The sequence below is a fragment of the Lithobates pipiens genome, unplaced genomic scaffold (assembly GCF_037356315.1).
Source record: "Lithobates pipiens isolate NorthernLeopardFrog02 unplaced genomic scaffold, aLitPip1_a1.2 Scaffold_16, whole genome shotgun sequence".
In the NCBI taxonomy this organism is placed as follows: Eukaryota; Metazoa; Chordata; class Amphibia; order Anura; family Ranidae; genus Lithobates; species Lithobates pipiens.
Window position 1 is genome coordinate 442,644,120 of NW_027507748.1, and position 22,280 is coordinate 442,666,399.

General features: G+C 44.6%; 1 protein-coding gene across 1 annotated transcript in view; it reads left to right on the forward strand.

Annotated features, from left to right (window-relative positions):
- Positions 1-2,657: 2,657 nt before the first annotated feature.
- The window catches only part of LONRF2 (LON peptidase N-terminal domain and ring finger 2), a 113,842-nt gene continuing 94,219 nt past the window's right edge, over positions 2,658-22,280 (forward strand). The window contains exon 1 of the mRNA XM_077482707.1: positions 2,658-4,445. Within this exon, the coding sequence (XP_077338833.1) occupies positions 3,686-4,445 (760 nt within the window). The 5' untranslated portion in view covers positions 2,658-3,685. The remainder of the gene's footprint in view (positions 4,446-22,280) is intronic.

The window sequence follows — 22,280 nt, forward strand, 5'->3', positions numbered from 1 at the left end:
CTCAAAAATAAAATAAAATTGTGATCACATAAAAACAAGCAATACAGGGAACATGACTACCACGCCCTACGCGTTTCGTCCCATAGGACTTCAACAGGGGCATTTAACTGTTCCCCTGTATTGCCCATAAATATATAAACTATTAGACAAATTACAATTCCAATAACGAGTCAGGTTGTACACTCATCAATAACATCCTCCCTGATAGGACAATGTCACTCACATGTTCGGACAATATCCACCCCTATCTGAAACAAGCCAATCAATATTCTTGAAACTAAACCCACAAAACGTGTATGAACTTCTATTATTTATTCTATAATATTCCATTATATTAAATGCTAGGTTCAACTTTAGGAACACGTATTTAGGGTGTAACGCAATATGCTCCCTCCCTGTGATAGCAGGTGGTGTTCATTTGTGTTTGAGCTTTGTGGTGCACACCCTAATGCTATAGGCTGCGCACACCTATGGTGATAAGGATTCGTAATTCGGAAAGTCACTTGTTTATTGAATCCATTAACACACACACAATGAAAATATCTCTTCTGCTGCTTTTTAAAACGTATCTCCTCTGCTTAAATACAATACAACACTCTACTCACTCAGTTCTCAGGAACACACTTTGCCAGTAATCCAACCTTCAGCACAAAATGAATCAGCTGATTGGACGGTAAGATTTACTCCGAGTTGACCTGCTGTTTCATTAGACCTTAACGAATTAAAGAATCATGCCGAATGAATTCGTTATTTTTGGTATAATTTCTGTCATATTAGTTAAAATTCATTATATTAATCTTTGGACAGTCGGATGCATCTGAATGTCCGAAAGATGCAAAATTCCTCCGAATTTCGATTTGTTACGAAACAAGTTGCACATGCCTACTAAGTTTAGCTTGGGGCTCAATAACCACCATGGGCTAGAGCTAGGTTCAGCATCAGACGACCAATAGATAGTTACAGGTCCAGTTGCATGGCAGATTAACCCCAGCACAAACCCCTCAGTACAGACTTCCTATGCACCTAGCATAGACCACCCCACCTGAAATTACTCCCCCCCCAGCACAGACCACCCCCCAGTACAGACGGATCCTCCAGCACAGACCCCTCAGTAAAGATGTACCCCCCAGCACAGACAGACCACTGACCCCACCAGCACAGATGCCTTAGTACAGATGTACTCCCCAGCACAGACAGACCCCCACCAGCACAGACTGACCACTGACCCCACCAGCACAGACCCCTCAGTACAGATGTACCCCCAGCACAGACAGACCCCCACCAGCACAGACTGACCACTGACCCCACCAGCACAGACCCCTCAGTACAGATGTACCCCCAGCACAGACAGACCCCCACCAGCACAGACTGACCACTGACCCCACCTGCACAGACCCCTCAGTACAGATGTACCCCCAGCACAGACAGACCCCCACCAGCACAGACTGACCACTGACCCCATCAGCACAGATGTCTTAGTACAGATGGACCCCCCCCCCCCCCCAGCATAACTTCCTGAGCACAGACCCCTCTCCTAAATCCCCCTCCCAGTCCATCTCCTCAGTAAGGACATCATTACCCTCAACACAGAACCCCCTTATCCTTACTAGTAGAACCCCCCCCAGTACAGTATCACAAAAAGGTTGGGCAGAATTCCCAAAAGGTTGGTATACAGTGACCCCAGACGTATGTTATTTGCAGTGTTTTGGTTGAGGTTTTGATGTGACTGTTTTATTTTATACTAACATTTTATATCCAATAAATGATATATTTTGATAGCATACTGTCTGGGGTCACTGTATACCAACCTTTTGGGAATTCTGCCCAATATTTTTGCGATATTGTCCTTCTGGTATGTTGATCCACACATGGTTTTGTGGAATGACAGATGCAACGCTGCCCATTCATTGCAATGAGCAGGGCGTTTTGGGAGCCCTAAATACACGACCCCCCAACCCACCCCAAAGATGCTGCTTGCAGGACTTTTCCGAACGACCCACAAGCGCACCATTCGAGTGTGAAAAGACACATGGCAGCTTTCAGGCGTTATTTACAGGCTATTTCTAGTGCTATAGCGCCTGAAAACCGCCTCAGTGTGAAAGGGGTCTTAATGTTGTTTGGGTACAGCGTTGCATGACTGCGCAATTACCAGTTAAAGTAGCGCAGTGCTAAATAGCAAAAAATGGCCTGGTGATAAAGGGGGTAAAACCTTCCAGAACTGAGGTGGTAAAGCCTTCTTGTAGAGTCCTAGTGCACAGACACATAGGAGAACAATGAGCTGCTTCTATGTGCTAAACTCCAATAGTAGCCGCGTTTTCTAAGTACACTGTACATGATAAGGAGGAAGGGGCTTCCATTTGGAATGTTTTTTCTGTGAGGTAGCAAACATAGACCGTAGAGCAGTAGCACAGAATGCTTCCTGTCCTCGTTGCAGTCACACAGAACAGGCTTGTTATGGCCAGCCATTACTAATCATCCTAAGCCCCATGACGTGGAGTGTGAAGCGCGCGTTGTATAACATCTCCGAGCCGCTTATATAAGGCAGTGCAGGCTGGGGGCAGCCAATAGCCGATCACCTCACGTGTTCCCATAGCATTCCCTTGTAGCTGAGCTTCCTATGCGGCCACCAGGGGGCAGCACATTGATTATTATTATTCTGCACATCAGCCTGCCCGTCCTGTCATCATCAGTGTCCCACCCACCACGTGTAGACAGTAAGTGACCCGCCATGGGCGATCTGTACGGGACATCTGTATGTAATCGGCGGGGCTGGCACACAGCAGCAGGTTGCCCTGGAACACACGTTTAAATGAACAGGATCGCTGAAGGAGCAGCACTGTTATTCAGTAGAATGGCGCGGCTGGGGGTCACTTCTCCGGCCATCGCGTATATAATACAGCTGCAATCATTGTATGACCGATCAGCAGTACTGTATGTGAATGACATGTGCTAATATGGTAGTGGTGTCTTTAAAAGGCAGTCCTTGTGATGTCCGGGCTGCCCTTCCCATGTGATGAGCTCACAGAAAGGGAGGGGAGGGGGATTGGTGGAGCAGAGCGAGCAGGGATCTCTATGGGGCACACACATAGTACCCATCTACTGCCCATCATACATCAGACCTGGAAACTGAGTGCCTCTAGAGGAGGAGACTATGGTATAGGGAGTGCTATCCCCATCTGACTCCTCTCTGCAGCTTCAGTGACTTGTCTCCTCATCTAGTCTTGCAATCCTGAAGAGCTTAGCTGATCTTCTTCATACACACTTCTTCCAGCAACACAATGCCAGCGTGCCACCAACCTGGATCCCCTGCCAACAGCCTGCCTTGGGATGGCCCTGACCCACAGTGTGCAGTGGGTTTTAGGGACTTGGGATGTAACACCAACTCATGAACTGTGCCAGTGATCCATCTTTTGGCTTCTCACAGGTAACAAAGAACTAGAGCTTGCTAACAATAGACTTGTAACAAAGAAACTCATCACGGGGAAGAATGTTGCAGTGCGACCCTTAAGCCTCCGTTAGTGTTACAGTATTTATGATTGAATTATGGGTAAACGGCGGTCGCGGCGACCAGTACAGCAAGACTGATGGACCACGTACCTCCGGGATCCTTTTGTTCCACTTCTAATAGTAAACTCCTGGGTTTTCTCTCATAATGTAGAAAGTCACATATTGAACTCTCCAAGAAATGGAGGTGAGATCTTTGCAACGTTCTGAGATGCTCTCCTTTGACCTCCCTGGCCTGTGCTCGGAGATGCTGGGGGTGGCGGAGGAGGCCTTCAACGCTGGCAATTTTGAATTGGCCGCAGAGATCTATGGTTCTCAGCTCGATGAGCTGCCTCAGCCTCAAAGATTCTTGTATCTAAAGAAGGGGGATGCCTTGTCATTGGCAGGGCGAGTGACCGATGCACTGGACTCTTACACCAAGGCAGCAATGTTAGGTCAGCTTTGTCCTGATGAGCTTGGAGTTCTAGTAGAAAGTATTGCTAAAAATATTAGAGAAAAAGAACTGAAATTGCCCTTTGCCAAAACAAAGAGCGACCTTTTGCATAGTAGTGGACAAGGTCAAGGTGCACAAGCCCCCTGCAATTTAAGCCCACCAGAGGTTCGTAAACCATCCCAAGACATTGACCTCTTCTCCTGTCCGGTATGTCAGCTCCTAATGTTGGACCCTGTCTCTTTGGTCTGTGGACACACTTTCTGTAAAAGATGCTTGTGTGAAAAGAGGCCACCACAGTGCCACTGCTGCAACAACAGGGCTCCAAACAAAGAGGGACATGAAGCCTCTTTAATGGATTTGAAGGTAAACGTGGTGCTTGGAAATCTATTAGAAAAGTGGTTGTGTGAAGAGACCAAGGTACGGAGATTGTCTGTGGAAGGGGATTTCTTACAGCAGGACAGCAATTTCTTAGGTGCATTAGAGAAATTCAACACGGCATTGGAGCTGGGTAAGTGGCCTACACAGATACTGGACACAAAATTGGGGTATTCGTTAAAGGAGGATACAAACTGAAGAAAGGGTGTCATAGCAAAAAAAACTTTTTTAACTTTAATTTTGTTTTCATGGGTTGTAAAAAGAAAGCAAGTATTTGATTTGCTGCTATGGGCGAAATTTTTGTTTCTTTCCTCACACTTTTCTTAAAATAAAAAAATGACATTAAAAACTCTTTCAGTTTTGGATAGAGTACAGAAGGGTTGGAACCTTTGCTAGATGTTAAAGAGGAACTTTATCACTTCATCATAAAAAAAATATAAAAAGGTATTAGAAATGTTGAATAAGGGCAATCTACAAACAGAAACTTTTAGATTTTTGCAAGCTTTTTAGATCCCCTCTAACTTGGATGGTCCAAGTGGACACAGAGCCGTCATCCACCTGCTTAGCGGAGCGGCCCCCTGCTGAGCAGGCGGAGTCCACCAGTGTGAATGAGCCTTTATTCTTTACGTAACTGTTCCTCTTTATTCTTCTCACGATAACCATTTTCACTAAAGGCAGATGAGTGCATCTTCCTTTACTTTTTAAAACTGCTTGGAGTCCTGGGTATGCCTCCTGAAACAGGCAATGCACATTATCTGAGTGGGAAGGATGCATTAGTAAGGCCAGGGTTAAATCACCAGTGCCTCACTCAAGCAGGAAGTGAAAAAACAGTAATTATAAGTAAAAGCAAAAATGTTTGTTTAATAAATATGAGGTGATTTCATAACAATCTGCAGAGCTGCATACTGATGTCGTTTTTAGTGAAAGAAGGGAAAGGTCTGCTTTAGGGACCCATTCATACTTCTCCATTCTAGTGTTTTATGGCAGCACATGTATTACCACGGGAGACCCAAGCTACCAGCCGAGACATCCTTTGTGGCTTTTTCAGGCTCTCGCATAACACCGGGAGATCCAAATTACCATCCAGGACATCCGCTGGCTTGTTGGAGACCTATACAAAGCTGGGATTGGCTTTGATTGGGTCTCCACTATTATAACTCGGGAAGCGATGACATGACATCACTTCAGGTTTACCCAGTTGTCAATGACACTATTTAAAAAAAAATCGAAAGTATTCAGAAAGACAGATTTTGCTGTTTTGAATGCTAGGCCAGAGGAGGGATTTGGAATCTTATAGACCCCAGATCACTCCACAAAGAGTACCTGTCACTTGTCTATTGTTGTTACAAAGGATGTTTACATTCTTAGCTGTGTATACTGTATATACTTCCCGCTCACTTCCTGTTCTGTCAGTAAGTAAGTGGAAATTTGCCCTATTGCAGACACCGCAAAAAAATCATAAAATGTCCTCACTCTACTGAACATATGTTTTTTACTATTAGTTTACTCTCAATTCCTAATCTCTCTGATATCCATCATTAGGCATCAAAGGAAACGGGAACCAAGTCAATTCTAAACTTTCCCAACTGTATCCAAAAAGTAGATAGAAAAGTTTGACTGTAGTGCATTTTATAAGGAACTTTTTGAGCAGGAGGGAACTGCTGCAGGTATGAAGCGTTGCCTCCTTGACAAGCCTACTTTTACGGCAGCTTCCAACACTCCCCTGTCATAGCTGAATTTCAGCATCCTGACAGGTAAAGCTTCAACACTTTAGGGTAGAATCAAAGCTTGTGGCTAAGTGCTTTTCTAATGGACTAGTACAATGATAGACAGGCTCAGTGGCCAGTAGAAATGTGGTATAAAGGGATTGGGCAAGTTTTTGAGCTACAAGAAAGTGCCAAGTGTCAGTATGGCCCAAGATTCAGTTGTGACGGAAATGTTTTGGACAGTGCTGTAAGAATGTGTAGATTTTATTTTTGTTACCTAGATAGAGCCTTTTTTTAAAGTGGAAATAAAGTATTCAGAATATCCATCTCTGTTCCAGCGTTGGATCCCTTCTCCTCAGGCTTCTTCCAGATGCGTTGTTTTTGGCCTCCTGATTTGCCAGCAGAAATGATGTGACTCCTTCACTGCACATGAGTTGTCAAAGCAGGCACAAGGGAACTGTACTGAGAATGTATGCTGAGCTGTGCATCCACAGTTCAGTGTACATTCAATACAACATTGCAGACAAGCTTTTTTAAACTTTAGTTTTACCTTAACTGTTTTTGGTACTTTACTACATAAATTAACAGTGCATCTTCTTTTGTTAAAGGAGATGCAGAGGGGGCAGGAGCGGCAGGCTCATGCTGTCAGTGTTGTGATCAGGGCCTTATTAGGGCATTATTGTCGGGATCCTTCCAGAGCCTGGAATGGCTTTAGCCTGATGTTGGCTGATACTGTGTCACAGGAGAGCACAAGAAAGTGCACTGCTGTGACCCACAAGAGAAGTATGGCCAAAAAAAGCTTCATCAATACTTCACTTTTAATTGTATGTCATTTATTGTGATATATCTCTCTAAATTTGTCATAAAGGTTAACAGCCTCATGCCTCAACACTTTTGGATAACCTGAAAAAGCCATTCTGAACCAGGGTTCCTTTGAATGCTAGGGTTCTTCCAGAGGTTGCTAGGGGTTCATTGATTAAGAAGCAATTTCTGCTTCTCAGATAAGTCACCATTAATGCTATTTTTATTTTAGCTATCTGTAAGTGGGGCACCCTTCCTATTTTCTATCAATGTTAAGGGATCTTCTTCCAATGACCACCAATTCAAGATGGTCTTTCTACTATTGACCGTCAATCAACGGGGACCCTTCTCCACTGATCACCTATGTAAGGGGGGCACTTTTCCCAGTGACGATTAATGTAAGCGGGCAATTTCTCTGACTAATTGGAGAACAATCCAGTTTTTACTGTCTGCATTTCTTACTTTTTTGATTTATTTTCTTTTTTCCTTTTCGCCCATCTCTGCCCCCCCCCCCCCTCACCGCAACCTCCTGAGACATCTCACATGTCCCAGGAGGCTGCAGGACCAATCTCACATTGTAGTGCAATCTTATGCATGTGCAGTAGGGAGCCAACTGTGAAACAACATGAAGTCACAGCCGGCTCCCACAGCTTGGGATGTGAAGACTGGCAAAGAACTGGCCCCGGTAAAGACAGCACTGGGCTCCTGGGCTGGTAAGTGTCTGTTTCTTAAAAGTCAAAAGCTACAGTAATTGTAGCTGCTGAAATTATTATTTTTTTTAAACAACTTGAGTTTCTTATTAAACAAACCTCTGTTGAAAATAAATAACTTCATAGTACAAGCAGTTAGACAGTCTAAAGCCTCATACACACAATCGGACTTTGTACAAACTTTCCCATGGATTTTTGTACAAAGGGCGTCGGCCGAGAACTTGTATTGCATACACACAACAGGACTTTTTCAGCCAACTTTCACTAAATCACGTGGTTTTTCTGCTCTTTACTACCACCTCTGGCCAACTTCTGTATTGTTGTCTGATCTTTTGCATTGGTTCTGAGCATGCGTGTTTGTACAAAAGTCTGATGGTTTTCTGTACACACGATCAGACTTTGCTCCATCGGACTTTTGTTGCCAGAAAGTTTGTCCGTTCGCACAGCCAACAAAAGTCAGATGAAAACTGAAAAAGTTTGTCCAATGGAGCATACACACGGTCGGATGTTGCTCCAAAACAGCTAATTTACATGTTTGTTGTCAAAAAGTCTGATCGTGTGTATGGGCCTTTAGGGTGGCTTTATCAAATGTTTTGCGGCTTGATGGTAATATTCTAAATAGTTTAATAGCCGTAGTGTGGCTATTGTTTTTTGTGCGTTGATTCACCCTTAAGAAGTATGCATAATCTTGAGGAACCTCAATCTAAAATATTACCTAAACCTGGGACAATAAACACAACTACCTTTATGAAATTACCTTTACATCAGAAGCCTTCCTTCCCATCAGAGCTTTCCCCATCACACCAGATGCCCACATTACATCACAGGTCCCCAATCATGCCTGAGGTCCCCCCCATCACATCAAAGCTCTTTCTGGACATTAGAGGTCCCCATCACAGTGGGGGCCTCCATATACATCAGAGCCCCTTATCACATCAGTCACCCCTGTATTTTAAAGGCTCCAAAGTTCTCTCATCAAATCAGATTCCCCCATCACAAAGCTCCCAAATCAAAAGCCCCGTACACACGAGAGGACTTATGTCCGACAGACTTCCGAAGGAGTTCTGCCGGAGTTCCGACAGAGTTCTGACGGACTTTTCGACTGAGCGGACTTGGCCACACACAATCACACTAAACTCCGACGGATTCGAACGTGATGACGTACGACTGGACTCGAATAGGGAAGTTCATAGCCAGTAGCCAATAGCTGCCCTAGCGTCGGTTTTAGTCCGTCGGAATAGCATACACACGAGCGAATTTTTCGAAGGGACCGGGTCCGGCGGAGTTCCGTCGGAAAAATTTGAAGCATGTTCCATATTCTAAAGTCCGTCAGACTTTGGTGAATCAAAAGTCCGTTGCAGCCCACACACGATCGAATAGTCTGACGGAATCAGTCCGTCGGACTTTGGATGTTGAAAAGTCCGCTCGTGTGTACGGGGCAAAACAGTTCCCCCATTACAGAAGGCCCCATTCACACAGCACCCTCCCTCACCTATCATCACATAGCCCCCAAATCACACAGGCCTCCCACTACAGAAGCTTTGGTTGTTATGGTGCTGACGGCCATCTTGCCTGCACCATGACAACTCATGCCGCTGATCCAGGGCAAACTGGGTCCCATACTCACAGCACCCCAGGGAACACAGATAGCAACCTGGTTGAGAAACACCGGTATGGGCAAGAATGCACTTTATGGTCCATTAACACAATATCATTGCGGTAATGCACATTGCATGCATTTTTGTGATGCAGCGCCATTTGAATGGTACCCTAACACAGTGGCCATCAACCCTGTCCTCAGGGCCCACTAACAGGCCAGGATTTGAGGATAGCTGAAATACATCACAGGTGATATCATTTGCTGCTCAGTGATTTCAGCATTCTAGTCTGCATCTCCCCAAGGTAATACATAAAACCTGGCCTGTTAGTGGGCCCTGAGAACAGGTTTGATGACCACTGCCCTAACACACTGCGTTACACCAATTTTCTTAGCATGTGTTACCACAACGACAATGTGAAGGACCTTAAAGCGGAGATCCACCCACTTTTGAGAGGTGGTCTTAAACGAAAGACCACCCCTCATTTTTGGATATTAAAATATTTTTTTTTTCCTTCCTACCTACCGCACGACTCACGTATGCACAGTAGGAAATGGGCAGTGAAGCCACAAGGCTCCACTACTGGTTTCCCTTAGTTAGAATGGTGGCAGTCTGCACCCGATCCAATGTACAGATCGGCCTCGGGGGGCCGCCATCGCGGGCTCCCTGGACAGGTACGTGTCCTTTATTAAAAGTCAGCAGCTACAGTGTTTGTAGCTGCTGACTTTAAAAAAAAATAAACAAATTTTGCGGCTGGACCACCGCTTTAAAGCTCTTTCACTTCTTAGAAGAATATGTAAATACTTTAATGACCATAGACTGGACATAGGTGCAGTTTAAACAATTATCAAATATTTTGAGACTGCTTTACTGCAAGAAAAACATTTTTTGCTATGTTAAATCTTGATGTCGTAAGAAATGGGTAATTATTAAGTAGTCAAAGAACATGTTTTCCAGTGCTGAGTTTTCTTTTTCTCTTCAGTTGTTTTTGGCAGAAGCAGTTAAAATTGTTTTCCAGCTCCCAGAGAATGTCAAGGCTAAAGTCTGTCTGTGAACTGAAACCTTGCTCTTATGCCCTGTACACACGGTCGGACTTTCTGACGGAAAATGTGCGATCGGATCTTGTCGGAAAATCCGATCGTGTGTGGGCTCCATCTGACTTTTTCGGTCGGAATTTCCAACACACAAAGTTTGAGAGCAGGATCTAAAATTTTCCGACAACAAAATCCGATCGTGAGTAGATAATTCCGACAGACAAAGTGCTACGCATGCTCAGAATAAATTACAAGACGAAAGCTATTGGCTACTGGCCCGTTTATAGTCCCGTCGTACGTGTTCCATGTCACCGCGTTCAGAGCGATCGGATTTTCCGACAACTTTGTGCGACCGTGTGTATGCAACACAAGTTTGGGCCAAAATCCGTCGGAAAAAAATCTGACGGATTTTGTCGTCGGAAATTTCGACTGTGTGTACAGGGCATTAGTGTTAATGTAAGCTTATATTCAAATTGAACATACAAAGAAAAGGGGAGAATTTTGACTCATTAACTAACAGTAGCATTCTTCTTTTGATTGGGGACACCATACATTGGCAGAGAATGCACTACACCAGTGGTGGCGAACCTTGGCACCCCAGATGTTTTGGAACTACATTTCCCATGATGCTTATGCACTCTGCATTGTAGATGAGCATCATGGGAAATGTAGTTCCAAAACATCTGTGGTGCCAAGGTTCGCCATCACTGCACTACACAGCAGCGTACAGCTTTGTGTGCACAGAGTAGTGGTGTAGCATATATATAATGTACAATATCCCCCTTTCACACCGGTGCAGCTTTGAAATTGCGCAACTTTTGCGTGAATTCAAAGCCGCACATCAGTGTGATTTGCACTGCAGATTTCATTGCAACGTCATACAACAGAAGTCTATGCAAGTCGCAGTGACTAGTACTAGTACAGTATAGGGTGGACCACTGTGGAATATATACTGTACAGCACAGTGTACACAATAGAGTCTTGTGGAATATATAATGTACAGCACAGTGTAAAGCGAGAAACGTTGTGAAATAGGGTGGAGCACTGTGGAATATATCCTGTACAGCACAGTGTACAGAATGGAGTCTTGTGGAACATATGTGTACTGAGATGAACGTTGTGAAATATATAAAGTACAGCACAGTACAAAGTGGAGCCTTGTAGAATATATCATGTACAGTACAGGGTGCAGTCTGGTGTTATATAATGTACGGAACAGTGTACAGAGAGGAACGATGTGAAATATATAAAGTACAGAACAGTGTACAAAGTGGAGGCTTATAGAATATATCATGTACAGTACAGGGTGGATCACTGTGGAATATAATACTGTACAGCACAGTGTACAGAGTGGAGAGTTCTGTTATATATAATGTTCAGCACAACATACAGAATGGAGTGATGTGCAGTATAGAACATATGAGTGTGGGGAGGTGTGGCACACAGTATAACCATACAACATACATTGTGGAGGGGGGTTGGGTACAGAACACACAGCATAGTGTACAGAGTGGAGTGATTTTAAGTCTGAAATGTACAGCACAGTGTGGAGTCTTGTGGATATATAATATACAGCACGTTGTATCGAGTGCAGCAATGTGGATATATATTGTACAGCACAGTCTGGAGCCTTGTGGATATATAATATACAGCACGTTGTATCGAGTGCAGCAATGTGGATATATATTGTACAGCACAGTGTGGAGCCTTGTGGATATATAATATACAGCACGTTGTATAGAGTGGAGTATTGTGGATATATATTGTACAGCACAGTGTGCAGAATGGCGAGTTGTGGAATATATAATGTACAGCACAGTGTACAGTACAGGGTAGAGTGGTGGGTAGTATAGAATAGACAAGAATGATGAGAAGTGTTGCACACTGTTTAACATGCAGTGTAGACAGGAGCTTGGGACAGGTACAAACTATGGATGGGACAGGTACAAACTATGGCTGGTTCAGGTTTAATGAGTGAGGACATCTTGGTAAGGAGCACTTCCTTGATGAGCTTTCAGTTACTGCCATACCATAAGTATAGGTATCAATGCCATACATATCCTTCAGCTTGCAACTCTGAATCTCCTTATACATGACTGAGCACAGACACTGGACCACATTTGACCCCTGGGTTTCTGCAACCAACCCATAGCACCTCCTTCATCCAATGGTCCTGGCAGGTATTGCTACTGATCCAGGTGTACACTTTTAATATCCCAAAGCTGTAGTACCAAAAACCCTATTGCCTGTTAGGAAAGTACTACCTCAGAGGAAAGTACATATTTATAGTCACCTCCAGCAGAACACAAGAGCCTGTCGTAATATGTTTCTTGGATAGGCCACTGTAGCATGCCAGTTGTTTCCACTGTTGGTACAGAAAGTGTTGTTCCATTAGACCAGTGTTTCGCAACCTTTTTACTTTGGAGGAACCCCTGGCAAAAAGTTTGAGATCTCGAGGAACCCCTGAAATAATGTTCACATCTACAGCTCACGGAACATTGATATGATCAGCGAGCTGTTGATAACAACAAAATATTTGTAGAAATAGCATTAAATAAAATAATTAATATTAAAACGTACCGTATATACTCGAGTATAGGCCGACCCGAATATAAGCCGAGGCCCCCAATTTACCCCCCAAAAAACTGGCAAACTTATTGACTCGTGTATAAGCCGAGGGTAAGACATGCCTGTCCATCCCTGTGTGTGTGTCCGTCCATCCCTGTGTGTCCGTCCATCCCTGTGTGTCCGTCCATCCCTGTGTGTCCGTCCATCCATCCCTGTGTGTGTGTGTGTCCATCCATCCATCCATCCCTGTGTGTGTGTGTCTCCATCCATCCATCCATCCCTGTGTGTGTGTGTCTCCATCCATCCATCCATCCCTGTGTGTGTGTGTATCCATCCGTGTGTGTGTGTGTGTGTGTGTGTGTGTGTGTGTGTGTGTGTGTGTCCAGCCTACCTGTGTCCCGAGCCTTTGTCCCGAGCCTCCGTCCCGTGCCGAGCCTCCTTGCCTCCGTGCCTCGCCGCCGTGCCTTGCCTCCGTCCCGTCCCGTGCCGTGCCTTGCCTTGCCTCCGTCCCGTGCCCTCTTCGTTCGTCGGCGCCTCGGCGGCCATTGTAAAATTCAAAAGCTGCGCCGCCGCCTTCGCCTGTGATAGGCGGAACACTGAATTTCCCAGCAGCCTGTGTTCCGCCTATCACGTACATCGTATCATCCTCGTCCGTAGTACGAGGATGATACGATGTCCGTGATAGGCGGAACACAGGCTGCTGGGAAATTCAGTGTTCCGCCTATCACAGGCGAAGGCGGAGCCGGAGGCGCGGCTTTTGAACTATAGAATGGCCGCTGTCTGTCTGCTCGACACGCTGATCGAGCGGGCAGACAGCGATGACTCGAGTATAAGCCGAGGGGGGCACTTTCAGCCTCAAAAAAGAGGCTGAAAATCTCGGCTTATACTCGAGTATATACGGTACCTAGTTTCATACATAGTAAGGTTGAATAAAGACACCAGTCCATCCAGTTCAACCTGAGTGAGTGTCTACAATTGTCCCTATCCCTTTACATTGTACACTCACATCTGTCCCCACCCTCAAGGAGCCCACAATCCAAGGTCCCCATTCATATACTAGGGCCAATTTTGGACAGAAGCCAATTAACCTACCTGCATGTCTTTGGATTGTGGGAGGAAACTGGAGTACCCGGAGAAAACCCACGCAGGCACAGGGAGAACATGCAAACTCCAGGCAGGTAGTGTCGTGGTTGGGATTCGAACCAGCGACCCTTCTTACTGCTAGGTGAGAGTGCTAACCACTACACCACTGTGCTGCCCTGTACCTATTTGATGTGGGACAGGGGACATCACATGGGGCAGAGCACATTACATGGGACAGGAGACATGAGACAGGGCACATTACATGGGGCAGAGCACATGACAGAGCACATTACATTGGACAGGGCACTTGACAGGGCACATGACAGGGCACATTACATGGGGCAGGGCACATGGGGCAGAGCACATTACATGGGACAGGGCACATTATATGGGATAGGGCACATTACATGGGGCAGAGCACAGGTCAGGGCACATTACATGGGACATTACATGGGGCAGAGCACATTACATGGGACAGGGCACATGGGGCAGAGCACATTACATGGGACAGGGCACATTATATGGAGCAGGGCACATTACACGGGATAGGGCACATTACATGGGGCAGAGCACAGGACAGGGCACATTACATGGGACATTACATGGGGCAGGGCACATTACATGGGACAGAGCACATGACATGGGGCATTACATGGGGCAGGGCACATGACAGGGGACATTACATGGGACAGGAGACATTACATGGGACAGGGGACATGACAGAGAACCTTACATGGGACAGGGCACATTACATGGGGCAGAGCACAGGACAGAGCACATTACATGGGACAGGGCACATTACATGGGGCAGAGCATATGACAGGGCACATTACATGGGGCAGGACACATTACTTGGAACAGGGCACATTACATGGGACATTACATGGGGACAGGGCACATTACATGGGACAGAGCACATGACAGGGGACATTACATGGGACATGGGACAGGACACATTACATGGGGTGGGGGACATGACATGGGACATTACATGAGGCAGACTAATGGGCACATTGTGGGAGGGAGGGGACACAGCTGGGCACAGTACTTCTTCTGGCTTCAGAGCACATTTAATTTCTCCTCCAGTGGCGCACTGTTCCCCCTCTGCCCCTCCGCCTCCTATCCTGTCCACCGCAGATTATGTCACTTACTCGGGAAGGACAAGAGGGGAGGAGGGACCTGCAGGGAACAGCGCGCTCCAGCCAATAGGATCCCAGCCGCTTCCCTGCCTATCTCTGCCTGTGTGATCCTCCTGTCAGCTGCCTGACTGACAGTCACCCCGGTTGAGAACCACTGCATTAGACAGTTGTTTTTAAAACCTATTTTGCTGGAAGAGAACCTTTATGGACAGAAATGTTAATGCTACCATTGCTGACTTCAAGGATGTCTATTCTTGTGACCTGGGGAAAGTATTAGACCTTTAATGCCACATACACACGGCTGGACTTTCCAGCAGATAAGGTCGGATGGAATCATTTCATTGGATATTCCGATCATGTGCGGGCTTCCGCTGACTATTTTTTTCAAAAAGTCTGACGGACCTAGAAATAGAACATGTTTTAAATCTTTCTAACGGAATCAATTCCTGTGGGGAAAACTGTTCGTCTGTATGCTGGTCCAACGGACCAAATCCGATGCAAGGGCAGCTATTGGCTACTGGCTATTGAACTTCCTTTTCTAGTCCCGTTGCATGTCATTGCGTTTGAAACTAACAGACTTTGGTGTGATCGTGTGTAGGCAAGTCTGTTCAGTCAGAACTCCGTCGGAAAGACCGTCAGTTTATTCTGATGGAAAGTCCGGTTGTGTGTACGTGGCATTAGACCTTTTAGCCCTTGTACACACGGTCGGACATTCCGACAACAAAATCCGTCACATTTTGCCCGATGGATTTTGTCCGAAACTGGTGTTGCATACACACGGACGGACAAAGTTGTCAGAAAATCCGATCGTTCGTAACGCGATGGCATAATTTAGTTACGACGGGACTACATTCAGCCTAGTAGCCAATAGCTTTGGTCTCGGAATTTGATCTGAGCATGCGTGGCACTTTGTCCGATCGGAATTCTCTACAAACGGATTGGATCATGTTGTCGGAAATTTTTATAGCCAAGCTCTCAAACTTTGTCCATCGGATATTCCGACGGAAACAGTCCGATGGAGCCCACACATGGTCAGATTATCCGACAACACAGTCCAATCGGACATTTTCCGTCGGAATATCCGACCGCGTGTACAAGGGCTTAGACTTCATTTGCTGCATGCCTGTCCAGGTCATTGACTCAGTGATTATTCCCCCTGATGTGGAAGTCAGCGTGTGGCAGAGCAAATCAAAGCTTCCAGAAGGGTCAGTTTCTGCAAGATTTTGGGGGAGGATTTTTCTGCAGTGGAACCCTGTTTTGGTAGTTGGACATTTCTCAGGGTGGGCACAAGGCAGGATGAGAATGCCACTGCTGCTTTTGAAGGCAGTGGCTTAGCGTTGTCACTCTGCGACTGGGGACACTGCATGTGGCTGGATCTTCAGGTAGGATTTACGTTAAAAATATCACTGCAGGAGAAAATAGCGTGCAATTTGTATGCACAAATACCTGATGCAGAACATACTTTTAGATTCTGGGTTTGCATACATTTTAACCCCCTAGACATTGACAGTATGCAAATATGCAGCCTCTTCGCAGGTGGACCTTGGCACTAAGCGGCTGCATATTTACATACCAAATAGCCAACACAGCTGTGCCGAGAGCATGCACCTTGCATGCTCCCGACACAGTTACCGCCAGTTAACGGAAATCTCCTGATCACTTCTTGCAATTGGGAACTTTCCAATTATGTGATTGACGTGACAGCCAATCACGATGGTCACATAATCATAAACCGCACCCCACCTCTCGGCATCCAAAACCTCTTAAATGGCAGGGAGGCGCCAGTGCAAAGGGGTTAAAGAGAGTTCCTAAAGGTTCAATAAAGGTTACTGCATGTGATATGAAGGTCACGTGACTTGTTTTTCTGAACTATCGCATGCGATAATAAAAGAGTCAATTCATCAAAGTAAACTATTGAATGTAAGGTAAATACTGCACATTGTTAAAATAGTGAGATAAATCATTGAAGTCAATTCACTAAAACCCGCACACATTCATTATTTGTCACCTGGTGTTTGCTGGCGGTATTTCAGAAATGTACAAAATAACAATTGGAGGAACTCTGCACTGGCCAGGAAGTGAAAAGTATACAATGTATCGGTGTGAAAATGTTCTCCTCTGAGCTCAGGTGTCAAAATAAATTGTAACATTTCATCATCGAGAGATTATTGTGTGAATGAAAGCACACTAGAATGTTTTAATCGTTTCACAATATTCTTGTGTACCTTCTGGTGCAGTGTTAGCCTGCAAAAATAAAAAATAAAAACTGTGAAAAAAACGCCAAAAAATATTGCTAAATTTAAGCACTAAATATCGCAAAACATAAATATTTCACACATTCATTAAAAAATAATACATGTTTTTTAATGAATTGACAACCTTTGAGATAAATACCACATAAGTTATTTTTACTCAAAAATTCATGCTGTATTTATCACTCATGGGCCGTACACACGATAGGAGTTTCCAACAACAAATGTTTGATGTGAGCTTGTTGTCAGAAAGTCCGACCGTGTGTATGCTTCATTGGACATTTGCTGTCGGAATTTCCGACAACAACTGTTTGAGAGCAGATTCACAAATTCTGAGCGCGTGTACACAATTCCGACACACAAAAGTCCACGCATGCTCAGAAATCAAGCAGAAGAGCCACACTGGCTTTTAAACTTAATTTTTCTCGTACATGTTGTACGTCACCGCGTTTTTGACGTTCGGAATTTCTGACAACATTTGTGTGACCGTGTATGCAAGACAAGTTTGAACCAACATCCTCCAGAAAAAAATCCACGGTTTTGTTGTCGGAAAATCCTATCGTGTGTACATAGCATAAGTGGATTAACCCCAAGGCATACTATTTCTTATGCCCTGTACACATGGTTGGACTTTCTGATGGAAAATGTGCGATCGGATCTTTTTGTCTGAAAATCTTATCGAGTGTGGACTCCATCAGACTTTTTCCGTCTGAATTTCTGACAAAGTTTGAGAGCTGGATCTAAAATTTTCCAACAACAAAATCCGATCGTTTAAATTCTGCTTGTGTGTAGACAATTCCGACGGACAAAGTGCTACGCATGCTCAGAATAAATCACGAGACAAAAGCTATTGGCTACTGGCCCGTTTATAGTCCCATTGTAAGTGTTCTATGTCACCGTGTTCGGAATGGTAGGATTTTCCGACAACTTTGTGCGACCGTGTGTCTGCAAGACAAGTTTGGGCCAAAATCCGTCGGAAAAAATCAGACAGATTTTGTTGTCGGAATGTCCGACCGTGTGTACAGGGCATTAGTGTAGCCTGTGTTTCTTACCTCTCCTTGGTTCCAGTGCTGCAGCCTCTGGAAGCCTCTTAGGCATTTGGAAGACTGCGTACCCCTGCCACACAATGATTCCTTTTTCTGATCTCTAGGTTACTGCTTTAAAAGTTACCTGATGCTTTGAAAACTGCAATCTTACTTCTTTTAGGTATTTGTCATGTCTCCAGCATTTAGCTATTTGCCACGTGGTGAAATTTCTGCAAAGGTTTCCAGTGTGCAAGAACAGTCCCATTTCCGGCAATAACTAGGACTGTGGCTTATGTTACAGCTTATGAGCAGAGGGAGGTCTGAGTCCAGGTATTACAGCTACACTGGTTACTACTCAGATATTTAAAGCGGATGTAAACCCTCACATATACCCAGTGAAGTGAACAGCCTCAGATATAGGGAGATTTGTTTCATCTCCTTGTAAATTTTACATGTAGATCTGCTGTCTTCAGCTGTATACATCCTTTAGAAAGTGCATATCGTGTTACAGATTTTTCTCCTCCTGTTCAGCACTGGGAGTGGATTATTGGAATACAGCCAAGACAGCTGATTGGCGGAAAGGCACACACCCCCACTCCACATTGGACCTCTGCCCTGACAAATCAAGCTTTCTGCTAATCTATTCATAGCAACCTCCCACGACACACATTTCAGGCTGCTTTTATCTTCTGGGTCAGGGAGCTTAATATAAGTTATCATGCTGGTAACAGAGCTACGGAGCAGGAGACAGCCACGGGACGCAGAGCTTTGAAGAGAGATAAGAAAATACTACAGATATGTGTACCCAGCTCAAATTTCATGAATTGGGTTTACATCCACTTTAACCACTTCCTTCCCCGTCCAACTCAACTGACGTCTCCAGGAGGGATCGACCCGCACGCGCATGGCGATTCACTCGGGAGCCGATGAGCATGCCCGGTAACTGCGATGTCTACAGAGGACCTCCGATTTCAAGTTATACAGAGCAGGACATCCTGTCAGGGGAGAGGAGACCAATCATGTGTTCCCAGTACAGAGGAACACCCATCGGTCTCCTCCCCTTGTGATTCCCCTCCCCCTACAGTTAGAATCACTCCCTAGGGAACACATTTAACCCCTTGATCGCCCCCTAGTGTTAACCTCTTCCTGGCCAGTGACATTTATACAGTAGTCAGTGCATTTTTATAGCACTGATCGCTGTATAAATGTGAATGGTCCCAAAATAGTGTCAAAAGTGTCCGATATGTCCGCCACAATGTCACAGTCACGAAAAAAATCACAGATCACCACCATTACTAGTAAAAAAATAAAAATAAATAAAAAAAATGCCACAAATCTATCCTCTATTTTGTAGACGCTATTACTTTTGCGCAAATCAATCAATATACGCTTTATTGAGATTTATTTATTATTATTTTTTTTTACCAAAAATAGGTGGAAGAATACATATTGGCCTAAACTGAGGAAAATAATTATTTATTTATTTAAAGTGGGATATTTATTATAGCAAAAAGTAAAAAATATTATGTTTTTCTTCAAACTTGTCACTCTTATTTTGTTTATAGCGCAAGAAATAAAAACCGCAGAGGTGAAATACCACCAAAAAAAAGCTAATTTGAGTACAGTGTTGAATGACTGCGCAATTGTCATTCAAAGTGTGGCAGCGCTGAAAACTGAAAATTGGCCTGGGCAGGAAGGGGGTGAAAATGCCCTGTATTGAAGTGGTTAAAGCTGAACTCTGGGGAAAATGAATAAAATACCCTTGCAGCGCCCCCTGGCATTGTGGTGATTACATGCTTTTTTTTGCCTAGGGTATCAGGAAAATCATTTTTACATATCTAAACCCTTGTTCCCGTTGGCTCCTCCTTCAACGCGACCTATGTTTTTGTCCATTTTGGAAGACAATTTCATATCATGTTTAGCAGACATCAGACATCTATTCCTGTAACTATATTCTTACATTACCACCATCTGCTTGCACCACAAAACTTCGCTCCATCCACATTTCCTACCAAAGCCAAGTTGGCAAGTCTATAGACTGCTCTGTAGTTAAGATTTACTGCTCTGCCCCTTGTGCATTCATATTTTACCACCCTTTTAAAAACTACCATTATTACATAGTTTACTTTATGTGTATAGTGCTGCACTATAAATGTGAGCAAAATCACTGTTGGTTAAATATATGGAATTATATTAACAATATAAAAACCTGTGATGATTAAGTGCATGAAAGATGTCACTGAGTCAATACAGCGGTACCTTGTATTACGAGCATAATTCACTCCAGAAGAATGCTTGCAAGCCAAATCACTTGTATATTAAAGTGGTTGTAATTCCTTTACAACCACTTTAACCTACAGGTGAGCTTAGATTAACCACTTACAGACCGGACCATTTTGCTGGTCAAAGACCAGACCACTTTTTGCGGTTCGGCACTGCGATGCTTTAACTGCCAATTGCGCGGTCGTGCGACGTTGCTCCCAAACAAAATTGACGTCCTTTTTTTCCCACAAATAGAGCTTTCTTTTGGTGTTATTTGATCACCCCTGCGGTTTTTATTTTTTGCGCTATAAACAAAAATAGAGCAACAATTTTGAAAAAAAAAAACATTATTTTTTACTTTTTGTTATAATAAATATCCCCCAAAAATATATAAACGTTTTTTTCCCTCAGTTTAGGCCGATACGTATTCTTCTACATATTTTTGGTAAAAAAATCGCAATAAGCGATTATCGATTGGTTTGCGCAAAAGTTATAGCGTTTAAAAAATAGTGATAGTTTTATGGCATTTTTATTAGTAATTTTTTTTTACTAGTAATGGCGGCGATCAGCGATTTTTTTTTATTGTGACTGCGACATTATGGCGGACACATCAGACATTTTTGACACATTTTTGGGACCATTGTCATTTATACAGCAATCACTGCTATATAAATGCAGTGATTCCTGTGTGAATGACACTGGTAGTGAAGGGGTTAACCAGTGGGTGGCAGTGTAGGGGTTAAGTATTCCTAGGGGTGTGTTACTAACTGGGGGGGGGGGCTTTCATTTAGTGAACACTGATCTCTGCTCCAATCACATGGAGCAGAGATCAGCGTCATTAGTTGCTAGGCAGAATGGGGAAATGCTGTTTACAACAGCATTTCTCCATTCAGCCGCCCCGTGAGATAATCGAGTCCGCGACGCGCTCGCGATGACATGGCGCCAAATTTAAAGGGACGTACAGGTATGCCCATTTGCCTGCCCGTGCCATTCTGCCGACGTACATCGGCGTGCGCTGGTCGGGAACCGGTTAAGGTTTACCTGTAGGTGCAAGAAATATCTCCCAAACCGAAAAGGTTTAGGAGATATTTGCAGGAATAGTGGCACGATGTCTACAGCGCATGCGCCATAGACATCGGGTGCAAGCGCACTGAGCGTACCGTTTCTAATGGCGATCATGCCGTTAGTGGCAGCACCAGTGCGCATGCGTGGGAGTCTGGTGCTGTGACTGGCTGGAGCCACGATATCTGGAAGTCACTCCGGGATAGATGGCGGCATCGGAAGAGGCGAACGAGGGCCAATGCTGGGGCTTCGATCTCAGGTAAGTAATTCATAATGCTATGCATACTAGCTCATTATGCCTTTGCCTTTGCTGGGTGTATTTTTTTTTTTTTTAAGAGGCTTTACTTCTTCTTTAAAGCAAGTTTCCGCATAGGAATCAATGGAAACTCAGATAATTTGTTACACAGTGACCACTATTGTATGCAGTACTGCATGTGGCTAGAGGTGGGGGCGCCCTAAACACTCAGACCGCGCAGAGTCGCTCGGATGCCCTTGGAGACACTCGGGAACAGAGTGTTTCAGAGTGTTTGTGAGACTCTCCGAGGGGCTCTGATTGTCACCGGCGCCCCCCCACCCGCATCTCTGGCCAAATATGTTAATGCACACCCCATTGGCTTTAATCCTGCTCGTCTTGCGAGGCAACGCAAAAAATAATAGCTCGTATTGCGAAACGCTCGTAAACCACGTTGCATGCAATCAAAGGTATTCCTGTATATAGAAAAAACACA